Raw genomic sequence first — 25889 nt, 5'->3', positions numbered from 1 at the left:
TTTTAACCCAAGGACCACACTCCATACTGAGCAACCTCGCAAAGGCCTCCTGTGCCCAGGTGTGGGCGGGACCAGAGGCAAAAGGTGGGCGGGGCAGCAGATGTGATTCTGAGCCCCGTACAGTAGGCAACAGTTGAGTTAGAGGTGTACACATGCGCGAACACACACACATGACTCTGTCTTCCATCTTATTGCACTTCCTGCCAGGCAAAAGCAGATGTGGAACAGGGATGAAGAGAGGGGTGCGCTGGTGAGAGTCTCAAGCAGGGGTCAGCAACCTTTTTCAGTCGTGGGCCGGTCCACCATCCCTCAGACCATGTGGTGGGCCGGACTATATTTTGAAGGAAAAAGTGAATGAATTCCTATGCCTCACAAACAACCCAGAGATGCATTTTAAATAAAAGGACACATTCTACTCATGTAAAAACATGCTGATTCCCGGACCATCAGCAGGCCAGATAGAGAAGACGATTGGACCTGATCCGGCCCCCAAGCCTTAGGTTGCCTACCCCCAGTCTCAGGGGTCAGAGAGGGAGGCATTTGCCCCCAACACCCCAGCCTAACCCTGGTTATCCATTCCTCCCCTGGGTGTAGCTCCCATTGAACTTGGCCAGGCTTACTTCTGAGCAGCCATGACTGCAGGCTCCCCAACCTAAGGATCGGGTGGTCTGCTACTTGATTCTCACCTCTGTCAAAGACACACCTAGCAGCCTTCATCAATTCCCTCTCAGTTTCAGCTCCCCATCTGCGATATGGGCGAGTGATCAGGCTGGCCCGCACTGCAGGATTGTCGTACCACTGCAGAAAATTATGTAAGCGAGCGTTGAAAGCACATTACATCAGGTAATGTTTGCAAAGTGCTTTTAGCACTCTGTTAAGTATATCTACACATGCCAAGTATTATTGCCATGCGCATTAAAACTCTGGGGGAGGAATGCACTCTGCTGTGGATTACTAAAGTGCTTATACAGGAGTCTTCATGTAGACATTTTTGTTTTAAACTGCAGCCTAGCCTTTCCATTCCCCAACTCCCTTTTATTTTCCGTTCAAAGGAGGTGCACATCCCAGTTCCTTCTACAAATGTGCCTTCCTCTCTCCCTTTCATCTGTCTACCTCTGTCCACACAGATAATCTCAGACAGGCTGAAAAGGCACCTGGGCCTGCTTCGATCGTCGGGTGGAAAGTGAAATATTTAGAAGTTAACCTGCAACATTCATAGGGGAAATTTGCCTATGTTCTCCGAGTGATAGCCGGCAGTGCAGTCACAGGAGCGGATTTGGGTTTTGACATTTAAATGTAAATTCCGAACAGGGAGGGTGTGGGTTGCAGCTAAATCTTAGCCCTTCTCAGAGTAGACCCATTGCAGATAATGTAGGTGAATAACTTTGGTCCATTAATTTCATAGGGTCTCCTCTGAGTATAACTTTGCTAGGTACAAACCTGTGCGTGCGTGAGACGGCGAGTTAAGTATACAGTTTACTTTATTTTTATTTATATGTTAGATTCTTATACCACCCCTTCATCGCAAGATCTCAGGGTGGTTAACAGGTAAAAAGCACAAATCAATAATTAAAACAAAACCAACAAAATAACAGTTCCCACCCACATCTACCATAGAGTTACCACATGCTTACTCAGAAGCAAGTCCCATTCCTTTTTTAAAAATTCCTTGTCTTTTTTATTTTAAACCCCCAATCATTTAATTGTTTTATTCATTTTGTAAAGTGTGTTGAGGGTCGTTGTTGTTTTACAGTTGAGCCGTATAGAAAATTCAGGAAATTAACTAACTAACTAACTAACTAACTAACTAACTAACTAACTAGTTAGGGAGTGAAAAGATCCTACTCTTAAACATGATTACCTTATTGGAAGTCAATAGCACTTTAAATCAACCAGGTTTCTCTTTGAGGAAACAGATTCAGGTTGGGGCTCCTCTGTGTGAGCTCACACTTAGATTATTGTATTTTTTATTGCGGGGGGGGGGGGGAGCTGCTTTGTGGGGGTTTTCTGCCTCAGGTACCATAATAGCTAGACTGGCCTCAGATACACTTTTCACCATGATATAGAGGTAGCAGGATGGCGGGGGCACCACCTGCTTTTCTGCCTCAGGCGGCAAAATATTTTGGGCCAGCCCTGTTGGCTTAAAACCCCCCTCCATATAACCACCTCCAAGTGTAGAATGAAAGGTTTCTCTTCTCAGTTCATTGTATTTCTTTGCAAAGGAGGAGGAGGAGGAGGAGGAGGAGGAGGAAACCCCACTGGTCCAAACATGAGCCCAACTTAGAAAGCAATTAAAAGCTTGGCGAAGGTGTCTCTCGCCTCTCCCTCCTCGTTTTGTTCCACCTGTCAGAATGCTTTATGGGGTTAATACCTACGGCTTTGTCAACAGGAGTCGTGTTAATAGCAAGCACATTTGGATGGGCCTAATGCAGAACATGTGTCCTCCCCCGAGAGTGATAATCTGTGGGGAAGGGAGGTCCTGGACTCTTAGGGAAAACCCAAAGCTGAAATGTGGCGCAGGATGCAATCCTGCTCCCCAAAAAAGCTGGTGGTGAAATGGATGTTACACTTTTTTACACGCTGTTGAGAAGTGGATTTTGTGTGTGTGTGTGAGAGAGAGAGAGAGAGAGAGAGAGACTGAAGAGGCAGCGCTTACTCACTCTTTACCTTCCTTGCTTAAGAAGACCTTCCTTTATTTACACAGCCTGTTGCACTTCCAGGACTTAATTTCTGCCAGCGGGGAACACTGGAACCTATTTTCCATGTGAGAGTCCAGCCCTGGAAAGCATTGAGGCAATCCTTTAATTTTTATTATTATTTGACAGATGGAAATCTCTCTCTCTCTCTCCCCCTGATCTGAGAGAGAGAGAAACTGGTACCATCCAATTGTTGTTGTATTCCAGATCCCATCAGCCCCAGCCATTGTGGCCAATAGTCAGGGATGATGGGAGTTGTGCTTAGGGATGGGTGAATCCACCATTTCTGGTTTCTTGCAGTTTCTCATGTTTTCCAGTCATAAATCCAGCTCCCCACATTTCCATGTCAGTTTGTGATCCTCCCCCACTTAAGTCCTTGTGAAAATTCTTTAGCATTTTAAGGCAAATTTCTGATAAAATACAAGCTTGTGTGCAATTTTGCCTGATAGACACATTTGCACAGCTGTCTTTCCTTAAAACAATAACAATGCATGTCTGTATGTTATTTTCACTTATATGCCTTTTGACGCACGCTTCCCCTCAATATCTGCATTTCTGTGGCTATTACTCGGTTGGATTGCAAAATTCGGAAAAGTGTGCGTTTTGAAAGATGGATGTGTCTTGGTTTGCCCATTGTTTTGGAGAGTGCAAACCAAGTAGGTTTGCTTTTTAATGTGGACTGAACTGAATTCCTCTCCAGTCCCTAGCTGTAGTCCAACAGGATCTGGAGGGCAGTAGCCTCCCCAGCCTTGATCTCATTGGCCTTTTCTCATAAAGAGATCCAAGTCGGCAAACAGAATCATTTCATAGAAGTCAAGATAGAATTAACAAAAAAGGATCAAAACAAATAAAGGACAGAGAACAGAGTTGGTGCTGAGCATGTGCAGAGTGTTCACTCCCTCATTGCTGAGCAACAGCAGCCTGGTCCGGTCTCCCCACCCCACACACCTTGGTGCCTGATATTCCTGGTTCAGGACCACCCTGGGCACAAAATGACCCCTTACCTCGCTGGTCCTTAGTTGACCAAGCATGGTCAAGTTGACCATCCATTTGTGTTTTGTAGGCTTTATGTTTTGAAGAGAAGTCATGGGTCAGTGGTAGAGCACACACTTTGCATGCAGAAGTTCTATGGTTCAATCCCTAGTACTTCCAGTTGCAAGGGTTCTTCCTTAAGTAACAGTTCTGGAAGAAACTGCCACCTGAAACCTTGAGAAAGCTTTTGACAGAGTAGACTAGCCTGCCACTGATGTTGCTGGATTACAACTCCCAGCCCCCCTGACCATTAGCTGTGCTGTCTGGGGCTGATGGCTGTTGTAGTCCAAATATCTAGAGGGCACTGACTTGGGGCTGGGGCTATACTGTCAGACTCAGGATAAAACACCTTTCTATTTCAACACACCTGAGCCTAGGAGCAGAACACCAGGGTCAAAGGTTATGAGTTCCAAGCAGGCATAAACTTAGAAAGGAAGTACTGGAGAGCTCCAACAGAGGAGATGAGCCTGGGCAGGGACTGTAGCCTAGTGCCCCTGCTTTTATTGACCAAAGAGGGAACAGGTCTGCCATTACTGCTACTCCATGTTTATCTAGCCTCAACACATAGCTTTAAAGTACAGATCTGTGTCTGCAAAGCACAGGGTAAAAGGAAGCCTGGATGAACACTCAGTTTCAACACAAGGCCAATTACTAGCTAATTCCATCCCACCTGAAATTCCTGTTTCCCACCTGCCTAGTTGGATACAGTACTTACTGTAGCCATTCCCCAAATTGTTAGCTTGCAGAGGGACTTTGGTGTGCCGTGAGATTCCTCTTAGCAAGCTGCCAGAAAAAGAAATACTTAAGTAACTCTTAGTCCCGTCCTCCCCGAGCCCAAAACACCCATCCTGATTTCTGACTGGATCCTGGGATGTCCTGCTTTTTTGGTCCAGCGCTCCAGCACGAGTCAGCTGGTTTGCACCCAAGTACTGAACCCAAGAGGGACGCAGGTGGCGCTTTGGGTTAAACCACAGAGCCTAGGGCTTGCTGATCAGAAGGTCGGCGGTCCGAATCCCCGCTATGGGGTGAGCTCCCGTTGCTCAGTCCCTGCTCCTGCCAACCTAGCAGTTCGAAAGCACCTCAAAGTGCAAGTAGATAAATAGGTACCGCTCCAGTGGGAAGGTAAACGGCATTTCCATGCACTGCTCTGGTTCACCAGAAGCGGCTTAGTCATGCTGGCCACATGACCCAGAAGCTGTACGCTGGGTCCCTCGGCCAGTAAAGCAAGATGAGCGCCGCAACCCCAGAGTCGTCCGTGACTGGACCTAATGGTCAGGGGTCCCTTTACCTTTATCTTTACTGAACCCAAAGATGCTAGAGGGTTTTTTTTTAATCTCAAACTTTTACGCCAATCAGCTGCCCCCCACAAGAGCTCGGAAAAATGAGCATCCCAATTTTGATCAATGGCATGTTGGAGGTTATGGAGTTCTAAGAGCGAGACCCTGGCCTGACAAGCTGCTGCACTCCGAAAAAGGCAGCAAGCCAATATATAACTAAGCCTTAAAGCACCTGCTCTTCTCCCGAAAGAATTAACTCAGCTCTGCTGCAGACTTTACCTCTGCTCCACCCTAGAGGTTGCCTGCCTAACCACACAGCTCCTTGGACGTATTACTGCCTTGCTTGGAAAAGGGTAATATTTATTCGTAAGCTAACTGCTACTCCCGAGAGGCAGAAGATGCATCTAAATCCTCCCTGCACCAGATTATAAAGCACTTTAAAGTATACATTTTCAATTATTGGGCCTCTGGATTCCTGGGAAGATAATGTCCCTTCTGACGTTATGCGCTTCTCCGGAAGAATTGTGGGGAAGCAGGTCTGCAGTCAGTAAATCTATTAGCAGCATCGTCTGGCTTTATGACGAGACAAATTGCTTGGGAGATGGGGCATAAATCTTTCTCTTAGGCTGCAGTCCCCCCCTCCTCCACTTACCAATTGAATTCAATAGCACTTACTTCAGAGTAGACAGGACTGCCTTGTCTGTAGACTTGCAAGGCTTACCTTGGCCTATTCAGTTTCAATCCTTTTGACTTTGTGGACCATCCCTTGCAAGTCCAGCTAAAATAATTTTGTTAGGCATCAAGTAGAGAGTTGGACTAGTTGATCCTTGGCTTCCCTTCCAACTCTAGGATTCTATGAAGTATTTAAGGCTTGAAAATGTTCACATGCTTATTTTTTAAAAAGTCTAGATACTTACAAAGCTAAATCCTTAAGTATCACTGACAAATCCAAAGGCAAGAAAAGCTTGCTGAATTCTATACTTGTTGGTAAACCTGGCCAAATCTGTCGAGTTTAGTTTTTCTGAAAGTGGTTTTCCTGGAGTGGTTTAGCTGTCAATCGCTCTTGCAAGGGCACTCTGAGAACTGTAGCTCTGTGAGGGGAATGGGCGGGGAGTTTCCTGCCATATAACACCAGTCCTGAAAGACCTACATTGACTCCCAGTACATTTCCGAGCACAATTCAAAGTGTTGGTGCTGATCTTTAAAGCCCTAAATGGCCTCGGCCCAATATACCTGAAGGAGCATCTCCGCTCCCATAATTCAGTCTGGACACTGAGGTCCAGCTCCGAGGGCCTTCTGGAGGTTCCCTCACTGCAAGAAGTGAAGCTACAGGGAACCAGGCAGAGGGTGCCTTCTCGGTTGTGGCGCCCGGCCTGTGGAATGCCCTCCCATCAGATGTCAAGGAAATAAATAACTACCTGACTTTTAGAAGATATCTGAAGGCAGCTCTGTTTAGAGAAGCTTTTAATGTTTGATATTTTATCATGTTTTTAATATTCTGTTTGGAGCCTGACACTCTAACAACTGCACCACACTGTCTCTGTGTTCATGTATCGCATTTCAGGAAGCGAGTAACACACACCTTCTGCTTGCCTCTCGCCACAGGGCTCTGCGTGGGCCAAGGAGACCTGCCCCACCGAGAAGTACACTGCCAGTGGAGAATGCTGCAAAGCCTGTAACGTCGGGGAAGGTGTTGCCCAGCCCTGCGGGATGAACCAAACCGTCTGTGAACCATGCCTGGACAGTAAGTAACACAGGAGCATCCTTTGCCCATCCCTGAAAAGTGTGCATGACCTCGTTGCTTAAAATCATCGCCCCAAAAGGGCGATCAAGAGGCAGACACAGGAAATCCCACGAATTATTATTTTCTTTCTTTATTCAATTTATATACCACCCTTTATCAAAAGATCCCAGGGTTGTGTACAACATTAAAAACACATGACAGAACACCAATAATAAAAACAACAAAAAGGATAAAGGTAAAGGTAAAGGGACCCCTGACCATTAGGTCCAGTCGTGGATGACTGGGGTTGCGGCGCTCATCTCGCTTTATTGGCCAAGGGAGCTTCCAGGTCATGTGGCCAGCATGACTAAGCCGCTTCTGATGAACCAGAGCAGCGCACGGAAATGCTGTTTACCTTCCCGCTGGAGCAGTATCTATTTATCTACTTGCACTTTGGCGTGCTTTTGAACTGCTAGGTTGGCAGGAGCAGAGACCGAGCAACGGGAGCTCATCCCATTGTGGGGATTCGAACTGCTGACCTTCTGGTCGACAAGTCCTAGGCGCTGTGGTTTAACCCACAGCACCACCTGCGTCCCAATAAAAAGCATACTGACTGACAAATAATGAAACGGTTAATAACAGTCCTCTGCTTTAAACAGTAAACGATGAAATTCAGTACATGGGAGTGCTACCTGTTCCAGGCAAATTTCGCTTATTAAAAAAATAAATTGAGATGACTCAGGTGCACTGGTGAATGCTGATATTCACCCCCCCCAATCATCTAGAGTGGATCTGTGTTCACATATTTGAAGAACATTCAAAATCTCAAAGCACCCCAAGTAAAGTATTCCACAGAATTTATCACCTGAGCTCAAGTCAGACATGTGCTGTTCTGCACTTATCCTGCTCACGGGTTTCCCACAGACATCTGGTTGGCCACTGGGAGAACAGGATGTTGGACTAGAAGGGCTATTGGCCGGATCCAGCAGGCTCTACTTAGGCTTTCCCTTGTTGTCCACCCAGCTGAGTATGGTCCACACTGACCGACAGTAACTTCCCAGGCTTTCCCAGATTTACCCGGAAGAGCAGAGGAGTAACTTGGCTCCCATGCACACTTGGCAAGGAGCTGTATTAGCATCCCCCCACCTTAAAAAAAAAGGGACGCGGGTGTCACTGTGGGTTAAACCACAGAGCCTAGGGCTTGCCGATCAGAAGGTAGGCGGTTTGAATTCCCGCGACGGAGCGAGCTCCCGTTGCTCGGTCCCTGCTCCTGCCAACCTAGCAGTTCGAAAGCACGTCAAAGTGCAAGTAGATAAATAGGTACCGCTCCCGCGGAAAGGTAAACGGCGTTTCCGTGTGCTGCTCTGGTTCGCCAGAAGTGGCTTAGTCATGCTGGCCACATGACCCGGAAGCTGTACACCAGCTCACTCGGCCAATAAAGCGAGATGAGTGCCGCAACCCCAGAGTCGTCCGCAACTGGACCTAACGATCAGAGATCCCTTTACCTTTACCTTAAAAAAAGGACCACTTTACCACACTCCTTTGTGCTGTGGTGCAGCATGCGGGGGAGAGGAGGGCTGTTACCCCGAGCACAGAAAGTGCCCTCACAACCCAGTGCCCTCACAACAGGTTCCCTCAGCGAGGCCACATGGCTGTCACCTTCCTGAGCTGTGGGGAGGCAAGCCGAACCCAGGCTGGGCCTTCAGAGCTGCAGCAGTGCTTCCTTCTTCTAGTGGCCGGTGAAGGGATGCCTGGCCCTGGGTGGAACTCCCGCCCAGCAGAATTCTCCTGGCCTGCACCGGTCCTTCTCCGGGGCCTATCTCCTGGTGTGTGAGCTTGGGCGAGGTATGCCTTGTTTGGCAGGAGCACTGAGAGGAGAACCACCCGCTCGGCCAGGACCAGCTGGTGCCCACCCACATTGCGCAGCCAAGGAGAGGTGGCCGGCGATCGGCTGCAGTTGGAGTCTTGACCTACTCTCTACTGCCCTCCTCCTAGGCCTGCTGCCAAGCCCACCAAGGAGCTTGCCGAGCTGAGAGGGTCAACATGGCAACCTGCAGGCAATCTCTGTGAGGAGCAGCTGCCATGGGGCGCAGCGAAGTCTGCCTGTTGCCTCCTGTGCAATGCCCACAAGGAGGTCTGGAGGCACAATCCTTGTCCCGGGCACTGCCAACGCACGCTATGCCACTAACGGGAAGCTTCTCCTGTGCTTGACCTCACTGTGACACATTTCCACACATACACAGTGGTACCTCTGGTTAAGAACTTAATTTGTTCTGGAGGTCCGTTCTTAACCTGAAACTGTTCTCAACCTGAGGTACCACTTTAGCTAATGGGGCCTCCTGCTGCTGCCGTGCTGCCGCCACCCGATTTCTGTTCTCATCCTGAAGCAAAGTTTTTAACCCAAGGTACTATTTCTGGGTTAGCGGAGTCAGTAACCTGAAGCGTCTGTAACCCAAGGTACCACTTTATATGTCATACACTCCATAGTTTGATAGGTGTGTTTTTGAAGGGGGGCGTCCCCTTTCTCTAGGCCTGCACCCCGCTGGGGGCTGGTTTCACCAACCCCTAGGTACGCCTCAGTGGCGGAGATGTTGGGAATTGGACATGGGCTCGTTTGCATGCAAATCAAATGCTCTGCTATTGAGCTACAGCTGTTCGCCAGTCGACAGCCTTTTGTGGACGGAACAATATCTTTGATTAGAGCCCTGAACTGCTGTACCACTTGCTCAGATTTCCTTTTTTAAGGTTGAGAGTAAAGGGGACTCGGCAGCAAGCGGCAGCTTTAAGATGCAAATATTTCTACATTAACAGCTCAGATGGCATTTCACAGAATGAGATTTTGCTGCTGGCAGTAGCTTCTCTTCGAACACTGCATGCCAATTGCATACTCTCCAACGTTTTTCCAATGAAAATAGGGATGTGCTGTTAATAATAATAATAATAATAATAATAATAATAATAATAATAATACCCTGCCCATCTAATTGGGCTGCCCCAGCCACTCTGGGTAGCTTCCAACATATATAAATATAAAAACACAATAAAACATTAAATATTAAATATCACTTTCCCTATATAGTGCTGCCTATATAGGTTGTATCTTGTTGGCTCGGGGGTCACATAACTCCAAACCCTCCGACATTTCTCCGATAAAAAAGGGACGCCCTAAGGAAAAGTGGGACATTCCAGGATCAAATCAGAAACTGGGATGGCTTCTGTAAATCTGGGACTGTCCCTGGAAAATAGGGGGACACTTGGAGGAGCTGTGATTCTAGGGTGTCTCCGGACAAGAGAGACGGGAGCTCCTAAGCCCTCGAAAGCACCAAGTGCCCCTGGCAGGGGAGCGACACAAAGGTCTGGTTCTGCTCCACACAGCACTGGTTAAAAATAAACTAAAAATAACATTCCCATGCAAAATCAATGGCTGCTACTTAACCTCAGCAGAGAATGGCAGCAGAGAGGCTGGGTATCAAATACCAGGCTGATAATCTGACCTTGGAAGACTTGCTGCATTGGCATTTGGCAGGGCAAGAAGGAAGGAAGGAAGGAAGGAAGGAAGGAAGGAAGGAAGGAAAGCTACTGTGCTGCTTTTCAGAAAAAGGAAGCAAGCCTGCAAACTTTCATTACTGCCCAAGGTGCTCTCAAGGCTCTGGGCCTTGTGAGGAGTCTTGGCCCAGGGCTGATTGGTTCACCTGCATCTTGCATGCTACCCGATTCATTATCTATATCTATCTATCATCTATCTATCATCTATACGTACATGATTTGCAGGCATGTGCTGGCAGAATTGGATGCAAAGCCAGGAGGGCAGCAGGTCCCCTGGGGGATTTCGGCTGAAAGCGGACACTGTGGATAGGGCAAATCAATAAAGAAGAATAAGCACACAGCTGTGAGAGACAAAAAAAGCCTTCTTCCAGATGAGTCAGTCCTCCGAGCACCAAACTAGGCCCTCAGTGGCATCTGAGATTTATTTGGGAGTGCTTAGGCATACCTCCAGCCTGTTTTCCTGTGTTGCAACTACCACTAGGAAAGGGGGAGAAGTTTGTTCATTCGCACCTTCCGATTCAGTACCACAGGCATGGCAGACCCTCCAAGTGTCCCTATTTTCCAGGGACAGTCCCGGGTTTACAGAAGCCGTCCTGGTTTCTGATTTGACCCTGGAATGTCCTGCTTTTCCTTAGAACGTCCCTATTTCCTCAGAGAAATTTTGGAGGGTATGGTAAAGGTAAAGGGACCCCTGAACATTAGGTCCAGTTGCAGACAACTCTGGGGTTGCAGCGATCATCTCACTTTACTGGCTGAGGGAGCTGGTGTACAGCTTCTGGGTCATGTGGCCAGCATGACTAAGCCGCTTCTGGCGAACCAGAGCAGTGCACAGAAACACCGTTTACCTTCCCGCCAGAGAGGTACCTATTTATCTACTTGCACTTTGACGTGCTTTCGAACTGCTAGGTTGGCAGGAGCAGGGACCGAGCAACGGGAGCTCACTCCGTCGCGGGGATTCGAACCACCGACCTTCTGATCGGCAAGCCATAGGCTCTGTGGTTTAACCCACAGCGCCACCCATGTCCCTGGAGGGTATGGTAGGACACCCCTATTTTCCAATCTTTAGTAAATGTTGGCAATTATTTTTCTCTGATTAAACATGTCACCTTCGCCATCACAGCTAAGGGGGCGTGACAGGTAGTAGATCTAATAGGCTTCAAATTACAAGAGGATGGGTTTAGGCGGAACATAAGGAGAAATGCCTTAATGGTAAGAGCAGTTCAAACTTAGAATCAATTATTTGCGGGGTGGCGGGAACCTCTTTGCTGCAGACCTTCCAGCTGAGGCCAGACAGCCATCTCTTGGGCATTCTTTAGCTTTAGCTTTCCTGCCAGGAGTTGGACTTGGTCTCCTGCAAGACCTCCTTCAAGTCAATAGTTTTATACATCACGGTACAGGGTGTCAGCAAAACCAGTATAGAACAAACGACAAGAAAGTCTGGAGCGTAAAAAATGTGCGACGGCAGGATTCTGGTACAGATAGGGATGTAAAAAGACATTATTTTCCACTCTGCCACACACAGCACCGTTTCTGTTCTGCTGCACTTCAGCTTCCCCCAGAACAATGCTATTTGGCTCCCTTTTCTCTCTGAACCAGATTTAATAATGTAATTACTTCGGTTATCGTTACTTGCTTCTACACCATCCATTACAAGGGGCATGGGGGTAGGGAATATCGTTAATAACATATTGCTTGCATCCTGAAAAATATACAGTTGTACCTTGGATCCTGAACGCCTTGCGAGTCGAATGTTTTGGCTCCTGAACGCCGCAAACCGGGAAGTGAGTGTTCCGGTTTGCAAATGTTCTTTGGAACCTGAACGTCCGACATGACTTCTGCAGCTTCCGATTGGCTGCAGGAGCTTCCTGCAGCCAATCGGAAGCAATGCCTTGGTTTCCGAATGTTTTGGAAGTCGAACGGATTTCCGAGGTACCCCTGTAATGACAAAGAAATTGTGGACTAGGGTGAAGAACAAAAGGCAGCAGCAGATACCAGACACATTTGCTTGCCTGATTTCTGTTCCTGTTTGCAGACCAACAAGCAAGAAGTGAAGTTACAGGGAACCAGGCCAAAAGCTTTTTCGGCAGCAGCACCCTCCCTGTGGCATGCCCTCCCATCAGATGTCAAGGAGATAAAGAACTACACAACTTTTAGAAGAAGTCTGAAGGCAGCCCTGTATAGGGATGTTTTTAATGTCTGATGTTTCGCTGTGTTCTGTTAGTTTCTGTTGGAAGCTGCCCAGAGAGGCTGGAGCAACCCAGTCAAATAGGCGGGGTAATAAATTATTATTACAGTATAAGCAAACTTCCAGTTCGTATAAAAACACAAGAAAACATCAAACATTACAAACTTCCTGATACAGAGCTGCCTTCGGATGTCTTCTGAAAGTTGTATAGTTCTTTATCTCCTTGACATCTGATGGGAGGGTGTTCCACAGAGAGGGTGCCACTACCGAGAAGGCCCTCTGCCTTGTTCTCTGTAACCTCATTTCTTGTAGTGAGGGAACCACCAGAAGGCCCTCAGAGCTGGATTTCAGTGCCTGGGCTTAACAACGAGGGTGCAGATGATCCTTCAGGTTGCCTCCTTATGCCCTAATCCAGCAAATGAAATGTACACTTAGAAACAAACTCCTGCAGGAGGGGTTTTCCTGAAGTGGGTTTGCAGAAGCCTCTTGCCTTTGGGTGGTGGTGAAATGACTGCATGGAGTCACCCACGTGCGCTGCTTCAGAGGCATTGCTGGGGCTGTCTGGTTTGCATTCTGGGGGACACATTCCTTCCTATCCACCCCCAACCTCATATTCCAGGACGTTGCAGAGTGGAGACATTTCCTCTCTCATCTGGGATCTCCGTTTGGGGAGACGGGAGGGAAGAAGGCTTACAGCAGGCAGATTTACGGTTTGTCTACCTCGTTGAAAACTACCACACTGTGCATATGTGTTTAGCTCCGCTAAGCTGCCTGTGGGTGGTTTGTGGGCATAAACACATGCACTCCTGTTTTATGTTACCGTGCAGAAGCCTGACCTTGCGACACCCTTGCGCATCTGCGCTGCTCCGCCAGTCTGTTTCCGTTGTTGGGTTGCAAGATCAGAGCCTTTGGCTCGGGTCCCAGTGCTGCAGAGTCCCCTTCCCTTAAAAGAAGAAGACAAATAAAAAGGCAATGGTAAACTTCAGTGAAGAAATAATTCTCGGGTTTTCCCTGTGTGAGATCAACATGGTAAAAGAGGGAGCAAAGGGAACTGCGATGGAGGAGGAGGAGGAGGAGAAGGAGAAGAAGGAGGAGGAGGAGGAGGAGGAGAAGGAGGAGGAGGAGAAGAAGAAGAAGAAGAAGAAGAAGAAGAAGAAGAAGAAGAAGAAGAAGAAGAAGAAATAATAATTCATGGTCAGGCAAAATCTTTGTAAGAAGGTCCAGCGCCGAGGGCCTTCTGGCGGTTCCCTCGCTGTGAGAAGCCAAGTTACAGGGAACCAGGCAGAGGGCCTTCTTGGTAGTGGCACCCGCCCTGTGGAACGCCCTCCAACCAGATGTCAAACAACTATCAGGCTTTTAGAAGGCATCTGAAGGCAGCCCTGTACAGGGAAGTTTTTAATGTTTGAGGTTTTATTGTGTTTTTAATATTTTGTTTGGAGTTGCTCAGAGTTGCTGGGGCAATTTATTCAGATGGGCGGGGTATAAGTAATAAATTATTATTATTATTATTATTATTATTATTATTATTATTATTAGAACCAACCAACCAACTAATAAAATGAAATAAAAATCACAAAATTGTGTTGAAGTTCACCACTACTCTGCGCACATTGCAGGTCGTCAAAGTCCCATTGCTGGCAGCGGTTGGATTTATTAATATGTAGCTGTCTCCTCTTGGCATCCATCTGCTTTCTGAATGCTTTCCCTCTCGCTCCAGGCCGCCGCTGAGACAGTGCCCATTTGGCCCAGCCACCTCCCTCCCGCAAACCTGCTGTCTTCTCCCCTCCTCTGCACCAGTCTAATGGTTGCCATCAATAATTCAGCCTGATGGAAGGATCCACCTGGGTTAATGGGAGCTGTTTGCTCCAGCCGCTGAGTTGGCGCTGGATGTAAAACCATGGTTCTTCCAGAGACTGGAGCAGGCGGCTTCAAGTTCTCACGTCACGTTGGCGAGGGGCAGCAGGCAGCGGCCTAAGTGGAGGTTGGCCCATTGGGGAAAATCATAGAATCGTGGAATTGCAGAGTTGGAAGGGACCCTGCGGATCATCTGGTCCAACCCCTTGCCGTGCAGGAATAGGCAGCTGTCCCATAGGGGGATGGAACCTGAAACCTTGGCATTATCGGCACCTTGCTCTAACCAATTGAGCTATGGGGCACCGTCAAGGCTCTGTCAATGCTTCAGCAAAGCTATTCCTCCCCTGGTTGCAGCAAGAGCGGAGAAAACAAGGCAGAGTCCTTTTTAATGAGTTCATTCAATCCTAATAGCGAGAGACAAAACAACACAAGCCTTAATACAGTGGTACCTCGGGTTAAGAACTTAATTCGTTCCGGAGGTCCATTCTTAACCTGAAACTGTACTTAACCTGAGGTACCACTTTAGCTAATGGGGCCTCCCGCTGCCACTGCATGATTTCTGTTCTCATCGTAAAGCAAAGTTCTTAACGCGAGGTACTATTTCTGGGTTAGCGGAGTCTGTAACCTGAAGCATCTGTAATCTGAGGTACCACTGTAATGGCGTTGCTCCAAACTGGGCTCCTCCTCCCTAGCAACAGCATCTTCCCTTACGGTGGCCACTCGTGGTCAAATGTCTCTGACAACTTTGTTCCTGCACTCTTCTGGGAGAAGGGGGGTCAGAAAACTCTCCAGTGACAATGTATCATCTGGCTGCCCTGCCGCAGCCCCCCCTTCTAACACTTCCCAACTCTTCTGTTTGTCTAACTCTGAGCTGTGACTTCCCTCAAACCCCTCAAAGCCCTGCTGTAAACCAGTGCTGCCTCCCTCTTCTCCTGCAGCGCCAGGAGAAAGGGGTGTGTGTGATCTCCACCATTCCTCCTCCATCTTTCCTTCTTGAGTCCAATCCCTGAAAGGTACTGTCCCCTCAAGCACAGTCGGCCCTCAGTCAGGTATCACCTGCCTGCCTCCTTAAATACAACCAGTCCTGTGGATGGTGTTGGCCATAGGAGCCAACTCCTAGGGGCCGAGGCATCTTCGGCCCCCCCATAAAATATTTGAGCCTCCCCCCAAGTTGATGGACATTGCCATTCAAATGGTGTGTGTGCACTGTGTCATGTGATTGATTATGCAGGGCAGGGCTTACCTGGGTCCCCCCAATATTTTATTCAAGTTGGCACCCCTGGCATTGTCCATCAGCCTCCTTCTTTTCAGCCTCAGTGTTGCCTTTGTGGAATTCAGCAGGGAGGAGGAGGACGACCAAGCCAGAATTAGTTGGCTCTGCCTATTACTGTCTCTGTCTTGGCCTGCCACTGGCTTTTGCTCCTGTGACTGTTAGCCGGGCACTAGCCTCCACTGGTAATTTTTGTTGGCATCCGTCTGTCTCGGGAGACAATGGAAGAGAGCATTTTCAGGGCTGAGGTCAAACTGTTGGAAAGTTACAGTGCCTGCTGTGCATGTAGAGATGGATGCTGATTTCACAGAAATCAGAGAATTGTAGAACTTGCCAAGTGCCCCCTCCAACACGATAGCACCAGCCATTGACAAACTGACGGCCATTGACAAATCCAACCCTCAGACCTCCGCAACTTCCTGGGCTACCAACCTGCCTATATCTCCATTCTTCAGTTCCCTCTTTGCCTTCCCTGGACTGTTTGCCTAGGCTGTGTGGGAATGTTGTGGATAGTAGGAGAGCATATATTGATTAAAAATTATCCTTCCTCACTCATGCTAGTGAGTCAGTAGCAGAATACATTCCCCTGTATATTGCAGAAAGCTAGTTAGTAGATTCGTTAGAATCTCTTGAGTTAAGCTATGGGTAGGCAAACTAAGGCCTGGGGGCCGGATCCGGCCCAATTGCCATCTAAATTTGGCCCACGGACAGTCCGGGAATCAGCGTGTTTTTACATGAGTAGAATGTGTCCTTTTATTTAAAATGCATCTCTGGGTTATTTGTGGGGCATAGGAATTCGTTCATTTTTCTTCTTCAAAATATAGTCCGGCCCCGCACAAGGTCTGAAGGACAGTGGACCGGCCCCCTGCTGAAGAAGTTTGCTGACCCCTGAGTTAAGCAATCTAGTCTGGCTTGTCCAGAGTGGGATTCCTGATAAACCCTCTTGGTTCCTTCTAAAAAAGAATAAAGACACAACGGTCTTCTCTTAAATGTAATAAGAAGTTTACTTACCTTCAGTTCACGGTATGATCCTGAAGGTAGGCTTTCGCCTGTAGTTACAGGAGGGAGTGTGGGTTCATCCTATATGGGGATTGAGCCCATGGGCAAAAGCAAAAGCATCAAGATGGTATAAAGCGAAGAAGGGTCAAGAGAGAAGGGAAGGTGGCTGTGGGACTAGCCCTTTTATGGGGTCTCACAGGGTCTCGCCCATCTACCTGGTCACATGCAGGGGAAGGATGCTCCAAACCAGGTGTGACAGGAAGTCCTCCTGGCTGGAGTAACATCCCCCTGTGTGCCCACTCTGGGCAAACAGGAAATGTTGTACTTGACTGCTACAGTGATGTTACATCTCACAGGCTGCTCACCTACCCACATCCCATCCCTCCAAGTTATCACCACCTGAGGGTGGTCCCAGGGCAGGTTACAACAAGAGCCTCATAGAGAGGGTCAAGACCTTGGCACCACTAGGCCAGTGTTGCTTCTTCTAGTGGGTAGTGGACTCCCAAGAATACCCAGCAGATGCCTTTCCCAGATTGTGCTACTTGATCCTTGAAGATATCAGGAGTTGAATCTGGGGCCTTCAGCTCCACCACCAAGGAATCAGTCCTTCCCCAAGAAGGCTGAAGTCTCCGCTAACATTTCTTTTTTTCAGTGCTCAAGTCTCTTAACGTTTCAAAACATCCCTTCTGCTATTTAACCTTAATACTCCTTCCTGCAATTTAGATCTATTACTTTTGCTTCCTTCCCGCCCCGCCCCCCGAGTTAACAAGGGGGATTTGGGGAGGCGGGAGTTTGCCCGAGAGGCCGGTGACAAAGGCTACTGCTTCATTGATAGTGACAGCAAAGGGCAAGTTTAAATGAGAGCGTGGTGTGTTTTGATGGAGGCATTCAATCTAAAGAGTGGCTTTTTGCGTCCTGCCATTCAGAAGGAAAATGGCTATTTCCCAAGAATGTCCTCAAGAGATCACACAGCTGATGAAAGATTAATAGGGTGCAATGGGAGGGAGAGGGTGTGTGCGGAGGAGCTGCACTGCTGCAAAATCACGGCGGAAGGAATCAATGAAAAAACCCCTTTGGTTTGCATTTATCAGCGAACCCACCAATTTTGCACTTTCTGAAACAGTTTGCCAGCCGAAACAAGTTTCTGCGAATTCTGCAGTGCAGATCTCCAGCCACATAATGGGTAGGAAAAATGCATGTAGCGGGGTAAAGCAGGCATAAAAATGAACATATTTGTGAAAAAAGCATAAGAAAATGGGAATATTGGGCAAAATAGCACACAGAGTTGTGCATATTAGGGGTGTAGGGCTGTGTCTAGATGCTAGGAGAGGATATATTTATTAGCTATTATCCTCCCTCCCTCATGTTTGTGAGTTCAGCAGCATGCATCTCTTTGCACCTTATAAGGGAAGCTTAGATAGGCTAGTTTTAGCCTTTTAGTTTAAGCAATCCAGAATGCTTTAAGGCAGACTGGATTTTCCTGGTCCCCCCCCCCTTTCTTCCCCTTGAAACACAAATCACACAAACAGTCCTGTACAGTGGTACCTCGGGTTAAGTACTTAATTCGTTCCGGAGGTCCGTACTTAACCTGAAACTGTTCTTAACCTGAAACACCACTTTAGCTAATGGGGCCTCCTGCTACTGCTGCGCCACCGGAGCACGATTTCTGTTCTCATCCTGAAGCAAAGTTCTTAACCTGAAGCACTATTTCTGGGTTAGTGGAGTCTGTAACCTGAAGGGTATGTAACCTGAAGCATATGTAACCCAACGTACCACTGTAAAAGGTAAGAATAACATTTGCTCCCTCAGAGTTCCTGTTGCAGAATAACAGAGATGGCAGGTTTGTTCAGGCAGGCTTAAAATGGCAATCCAGTTGCAAAGGCATGCTTAAGACTAGCTTAAGATGGAGTCTGAGCTGTAGTTTTGTTTTTCATTCGCAAATTGATGTGGGAATGTGGAGGGCTGGACTTGAGAGTGGGCAAATGAGAAACCGAGAGGAACTGAAATGTGCAGATTTGCCTAGCCCTAGGCTCAACCTCACACCTGAAGGTAAATCAAGAAATGAATTAAGAGTGGTTTTGGGAGGGGAGCGATTTAAGCCTGGCTAGAGTCACTGTGTGTTGTATGAAAGGAGAGAAGGTTAGCACTCCCCTTGATAAGGATGGAAGAGGTCCTTGTGGCCTGTACAACACGCATATGGTTGGGGACGCAGGTGGCGCTGTGGGTTAAACCACAGAGCCTAGGAGTTGCCGATCAGAAGGTCGGTGGTTCGAATCCCTGCGACGGGGTGAGCTCCCGTTGCTCGGTCCTGGCTCCTGCCAACCTAGCAGTTCGAAAGCACAAAGTGCAAGTAGATAAATAGGTACCGCTCAGCAGGAAGGTAAACAGCGTTTCCGTGTGCTGCTCTGGTTCGCCAGAAGCGGCTTAGTCATGCTGGCCACATGTCCCGGAAGCTGTCTGCGGACAAACGCCGGCTCCCTCGGCCAATAGAGATGAACGCCGCAACCCCAGAGTCGGTCACGACTGGACCTAATGGTCAGGGGTCCCTTTACCTTTACCTTTTAGAGTCACTGTACAACCTGGTTACACGAAGGGGCATTTCTTTAGATAGCCAGCACTTGTGTGTTCCTGCATCATCTGAAACAAGTTCTCCTTCTCTAGACGCCTTTGGGTAATGATGGTGAGGGTGATCCCGCAGAGAAAAAAGCAGGCCAGGAAATTTGGGACGTGAAGCAGGGCACAGAAAGATTGATTTCCACACACTATTTAATTCCCTACAGAGTGCAGCTGAAACCAGAGAAGCAGGAACGAAGAGCAGGGTCAGTGGAAAGTCAGCAATTTTGGCATCGTTGTTCAATGTTTACATTGGACACCAGAATCCTAATCCTTTCCCATAGCTAATTGACGGGAAAACAGATGCTTGATCAAACATTGCTCCCCGCATCCCCACTGTGGAAGAGATGGCAGCAATGTATGGCTGCCAAATCAACATTTATTTACTCGCTTGCGGTATTTATAGGTTGCCCCATAGCGAAGTTTTCAGGGTGGCTCACAATGGGAAATAAAGTCATGTAAAACTTAATAATAATTGAGACAGCGATAAACATACATTTATATATGTATTGGCTATATATTTTGGAAAGTGGTTGACCTGTTTGCTATGCATTTGGACACCTTTTAAGACACCATAACCAAATCTTGCACGATGATTTCCTGAGATCAAGGAGCAGGTTGTCTTTGTTGGGATACAATTAGACACCATTTGGAATCAAGATGGCGGGCTGCACTGATTTTAACCACCGGTTTCAAAACTGCACTCATATTTTGGGTTTCTTAGAATTCCCAAGCAATGCTAGGTACACATGTACACACACACACACTTTTATGCACATACAGTGGTACCCCGGGTTACAGACCCTTCAGGTTACAGATGCTTCAGGTTACAGACGCTTCAGGTTACAGACTCCGCTAACCCAGAAATAGTACCTCGGGTTAAGAACTTTGCTTCAGGATGAGAACAGAAATTGTGTGGCAGCGGCAGTGGAAGGCCCCATTAGCTAAAGTGGTACCTCAGGTTAAGAACAGTTTCAGGTTAAGAATGGACCTCCAGAATGAATTAAGTTCTTAACCCGAGGTACCACTGTACTTGCATATCAACAGGGCTGAATTAACCATTAAGCAAAATAAGTGCATGCTTAGGGCATCAAGGGAAGGGAAGCACCACAGAAATTTTCCATTGCTGGATTTACCACGAACCATATGGTGCAGCTGAACCAGGTTCCACAAAAAAGGCTCCCCTAATATGTGTGTATAATAATAATTTTATCATTTATACACCAACCCATCTGAATAAGTTGCCCCAGCAACTCTGAGCAACTCCAAACAAAATATTAAAAACAAAATAAAACCTCAAACATTAAAAACTTCCCTGTACAGGGCTGCCTTCATATGCCTTCTAAAAGTCTGATAGTTGTTTGACACCTGACAGGAGGGTGTTCCAAGGGATGGGTGCCACTACCAAGAAGGCCTCCTGCCTGGTTCTCTGTAACCTCACTTCTTGCAGGAAGGGAAGCGCCAGAAGGCCCTCGGAGCTGGATATCAGGTTCTGGGCTGAACGATGGGGGTGGAGACACTCCTTCAGGTATATTGGGCCAAGGCTGTTTAGGAATAATAATTTTATTATTTCGTAAGTTCAGTGCAACAACACCACAAAGAGTAAAAACAAGGTTCAGTCAGGCTGAACTTTATAAAATAATTGCAGAAGACAATATATTATGGTTTGTTATTGTTTATATTTTGAATTAGATACAGTACATACGGGGGCACCAAAATCTTTTAAGTGCTGAGGGCTCCTAAAAATCTTAATCAGGCCCTGCATATAAATACCTGAAAACACAAATCATAGAGAGTAAAAACAGCTTAAAACCAAAATGCATTCAAAGGTCTGGGGAAATAAAAAAGGAAATTAAAGTAGATGTTAGGTGAATATTTTTTTCAGGGGTGGGGTCGTTCCACAGCTGAGGTGCCCCTCCCTCCAGGATAGACCCTCTCTTCCAAGGTCTCCCTTCTCTTCAGCGCATCTCAGTCAGTAGTGGCAGTTGGAGAAAGACGTCTGAGGAAAATCTCAGAGTCCGAGCAGTTATATGGGAAAAGAGGTGATCCTTCAGGTATGAAGCAGTTCCCACAACTCCAGCCTCACAGACCAGCTCTTCCCTATTGGCTGAGATTGAGCCAATCCCTTCATTTCTTCCTCCATCTTGTGGAAGAGGAAGTTGTCAACAAGGCGTGCCTGAAATTGCTTGGAGATTCCATGCTTAGTGGAGTTTGTTTCCAAGCAAACATCGTGGTTGTGACAGTTGCTCATTACCGAGGATTCCTGCTTCCCTGAAAACATCTGTAATTTGTTTCAGGGAAGCATCGTCCACATGTTGTGAAGAAATTTTGTTTTGGTTTGCATCTTAATGGGAAATTACTCAGTACCAGAAACAATACACAAAAGCAATGGGCATCTAGCCTTCGAAAGTTATCCTTCTTTGAATTTTGTAATGCGGTTCTCCAACCAAAAAAGGTGTACCAAAAATGTGTACATTAGAGGAAAGTGTGCATAGAAACGACCATTGGCTATGTTGGTTGAGGCTGGTGGGAGTTGCAGTTGAGTCCTGGTGAGTCTAAAATGACTTATCAGCACCACTGGGATCCAGATTTAAGGAAGCCTTCTCTGGTCTAGTGAGACAGCCCCCAGATACAGGATGCATTGGGAAGTTTTTAACATTTGACGGTTTATTATGTTTTTATATTCCTCTGGAAGCTGCCCAGAGTGGCTGGGGAAACCCTGCCAGATGGGTGGGGTATAAATATGATGATGATGATGATGATGAACTTAAATCTCTAGTTAAAGCAAAAGACAAGGCAGCCCACGCTTCATTCCCAGTGTAGGTCCTAAAATCATCTATCACCTGCTGTGCAAGGAACCTGGGCCTTGTATGGCATAGCAGTTGTGCTAAGGGGAAGACAATAGCACTAGAAAGGAAATGTGTGTGTGTGTGTGTGTGTGTGTGTGTGTGTGTGTGTGTGTGTGTGTGTTAGTCTTAAGGAAGGGCAAATCTGTCCATTTCAGTTTTTCTGCTTTTCTCGTTTCCACATTAATGGAAATTCTCATAAACATTAATCCACATTTTTGTGCGGCTTCATATGCACATTTTCGTATACAATTTTTTCTTGACACACACTTTATTGCAAAGGAATTTCCCTTAATACACTGCACCCCCCCAAGCTTTAATATACACATTTTTGTATACATTATGTGGCTGGAGAAGCACATTGCAAAATTCAGAGCATTTTCGAGAATGGCTATGTTTCGGTTTGTGAATTCTTTTCAAAAGAATGAATCAAATCACTCCCCCATTCCTAGTGGATGATTCACAGAACGGAGAATTCTGCCAGGCATGGATTTCCTTGCTACGGCAGGTTTGCGATGGGGAAAGTGCCACCCCTGGAAATGCCATACCTTCTGTACAGGGGCTATTTGAGGGCATGAACTTGGCAATGTTGCCATTTGGGTACTGATCCTTTGCCAGCACCCCTTCCCTGGCTTGCGTGAAACTGGATATCTTCAGTGCTGGCTCCTCAGCTAGGAAGGCCCACTGGAGCCAGAGCTAAATAGAAATAAACTATTTTAACTCAAAGTCAGCGTGTTTGTATAGCTCCTTCTGCTGGTTTAACTCCCCCATTAAATCATAATATATTGCCTCTTTAGGCATCACGGTGCACTTTATAGTGCTCACTGGTGTGTGATTCATCCTATGCGATCTTTGTAACAAAGTTGGGTCAATTTTATTGTTACGAGCCAATTATAACTACGCAGCAATGAACGGCGAGCGAATGTTGCCTTCAGGCACAGTTATGCAAACTCTAAACAGGCTTCCCCCACCCCATGATCCTTCAGGAGCCATATTGGGATCACTTAATTTGGAGAGGAAATGAGGGTGGGGAGCAAGGGCCATAATTAGGAGGGTTGGTATATTGCTACGCTTGCTTCACCCAAAGGCCCTGCAGCCAGAGTTGGCAGGTGGCTTGAATCTGGGGTTGCGACTGAGCTTGTTTTATCAATCTGCACACCCACCCACACTGTTAATCCCTATATTCGAGGTCAGGGGTTGGGAACTTGTGGCCTCTGGATGTGGTGGGACTCCAACTCCCATCAGCGCTGGTCAATAGTCAGGGATGGTGGGAGTCAGGGCCGGCCCACCTATGAGACAAGCAGAGGCAGTTGCCTCAGGTGGCAGATCTTGCTTCCAAGGAATGTGATGCTTGCCACTGCTGCTGCTGCTGCTGCTGCTGCCTCCTCTACCACCTGCCACTCCTGCTTCTTACTCCCCTGCTGCCTTATTCCTTGAGGTATAAGGGTTTATGCACGCAGAGAAGAAGAAGAAGAGTTTGGATTTGATATCCCGCTTTATCACTACCCGAAGGAGTCTCAAAGCAGCTAACATTCTCCTTTCCCTTCCTCCCCCACAACAAACACTCTGTGAGGTGAGTGGGGCTAAGAGACTTCAGAGAAGTGTGACTAGCCCAAGGTCACTTCAAAGAAGTGTGACTAGCCCAAGGTCACCCAGCAGCTGCATGTGGAGGAGCAGAGACGCGAACCCGTTTCCCCAGATTATGAATCTACCGCTCTTAACCACTACACCACACAGGCTGGGGACCTGCATTTGGCCTCTAGGCCTATGAGCCCTGGGACTCTTCCCAGGTCACATTGGCCCTCATGGGACGCAGGTGGCGCTGTGGTCTAAACCACCGAGCCTCTTGGGTTTGCTGATCAGAAGGTCAGCGGTTCGAATCCCTGTGACAGAGTGAGCTCCCATTGCTCTGTCCCAGCTCCTGCCAACCTAGCAGTTCGAAAGCACACCAGTGCAAGTAGATGAATAGGTGCCGCTGTGGCAGGGAGGTAAATGGCGTTTCTGTGCTCTCTGGTTTCTGTCACGGTGTCCCGTTGCACCAGAAGCAGTTTAGTCATGCTGGCCACACGATCCGTAAAGCTGTCTGTGGGTAAACACCAGCTCCCTCGGCCTGAAAGCGAGATGAGCGCCACACCTCATAGTCACCTTTGACTGGACTTAACCATCCAGGGGTCCTTTATGTTGGCCTTGATCCATACTCTCCCAATTATTTTGGCTGGTGAAATGTATCTCTGCTTGCATGGATGGAGAGATGTACATGAAGAAAGCTCTGACTTCTATGTAACTGGGCTGTAGCCTTCTGTATAAAGGCAAGAGTAACACCTGTGGCTCCGCTCACCTCTGGCATGTGGCCCTCAGAAGGCTGCATACTATGGGATGCAGCCCTCGGGCTTTCGAGGTTTGCCTGCCCTGGTTGGAGAACACCTAAAAGGCCTGGGAGAATAGAATGTTTTTGCCTGGTGCCTTAAGGGTAGCAGAGAAGGTGTCTGGCGAGCCTTTCTGGGAAGGGAGATGCACCCAAATGAATTGAACAAAATCTCAGTGGGGAGTGTCAACATGATTTTTTAAAAGCCTAACAGTCACGAGGCAAGCAAAACACAAAGAACGAGGACCGAGCTATTTCCAAAAGTAACTATATAAAGTTTCTGCAAAGCATCTGGACTTATTCAAATCAGTATTGCAGCCCTGTTTACGAAAATTAATAAAAGGCAACCGGCCTAATCCAAAATTCTGCTTTGTTTTTCTTCCTTCCTTTTATCGCACATGTTTAGTAAATTAATTTTGACATCTCAATTTTCTCCCCATACTCGACACACCCATTCTTCAGTTGAAAGAACTGTAGGCATCCAGCATTTAAGTGTTCCAAAAAACAAAGCCCCAGCTCTCAGTTGTTATCCTGGAAGTGACCTGGAAGGAACCTTGCTTCCAGCCACCAGGGAGGTCAAGAGACTTTAAAAGACTGGCAATTCAAAGGTATTTGACCTCTGAACATGGAGGTTGTATTCATTTTCATGGCTAATAGCCATTGATTGACCTGTTTTCTAAAACCCTCTTAAAACCATTTGAGCAAGTAGCTACCGCTACATCCTGAGGCAGTGAGTTCCATAGGCTAATTTTAGTCAATGGAACTAGTGATGGCCACCAACTTGGAAGGTTTTCAAAGAAGATGGGGCAAATTCATGGAGGCTGAGCCTATCAGTGGCTACTAGCCAAGCCGGATATGTCCTCCAAATACCAGTTGTTGGGAAACGCAGATGGGTCGAGCGTGGTTACTCTCAGGTTCTGCTTGCAAGTGTTCCACCAGCATCTCATTGGCCAGGGTGCTAGGCTAGATAGGCCATCTGAAGTCGCTCCCCAGTCCCTTTTAACACCCAAGTCAATGGGCTCTTTATTCATTGAGAGACTGCTGGGCTTTTAAAAATCTTGGTTATTAATTTTTCACAAGGAAAAAAAAACTTTACAAATTTTAACATAAACCATAAATTACATTATCAATTGACTTCCTCTCCTCCACTTCCATGGTTTCCACTTTTAACCTTAAATGCTGCATATTTCACCTATGCTATTCAATACATTCAATTTCACCAATTTTTTTTTATAATTCACATTGTTCCTCGTATTTCAAGTCCTGCTCATATTTTCATCTCCCTATAATAGTTATTTAAATACTCAATAAAAAAGTTTTCAGTCCTCAATGAATTTACCATCGTTTTGGTGTCTAATCTTTGGTGTTAATCTTGACAGTTCTGCGTACTCCATCATTTTCAAAAGCCAATCTTCCTTTGTTGGGAATTCTCCTTTCTATCTTTGGACAAACAATATTCATGCTGCTGTCATCGTGTACCTAA

At 47.1% G+C, this 25889-nt stretch overlaps 1 protein-coding gene and 1 non-coding gene across 2 annotated transcripts in view; both read left to right on the top strand.

Moving 5' to 3' along the window:
- NGFR (nerve growth factor receptor) overlaps positions 1-25889 on the top strand; it is a 53750-nt gene that overhangs the window by 13406 nt on the left and 14455 nt on the right. Inside the window, exon 2 of the mRNA XM_053363434.1 lies at positions 6611-6749. Coding sequence (XP_053219409.1) covers positions 6611-6749 — 139 coding nt within the window. The remainder of the gene's footprint in view (positions 1-6610; positions 6750-25889) is intronic.
- LOC128401094 (U6atac minor spliceosomal RNA) lies at positions 18700-18832 on the top strand. Its single transcript, XR_008327441.1, has one exon. It is a non-coding gene; the product is annotated as a U6atac minor spliceosomal RNA (small nuclear RNA).

Source organism: Podarcis raffonei, chromosome 13 (genome assembly GCF_027172205.1).
Source record: "Podarcis raffonei isolate rPodRaf1 chromosome 13, rPodRaf1.pri, whole genome shotgun sequence".
Lineage (NCBI taxonomy): Eukaryota > Metazoa > Chordata > Lepidosauria > Squamata > Lacertidae > Podarcis > Podarcis raffonei.
Note: the sequence above shows the minus strand (reverse complement) of the source record. Positions and strands in the feature narration are given on the sequence as shown.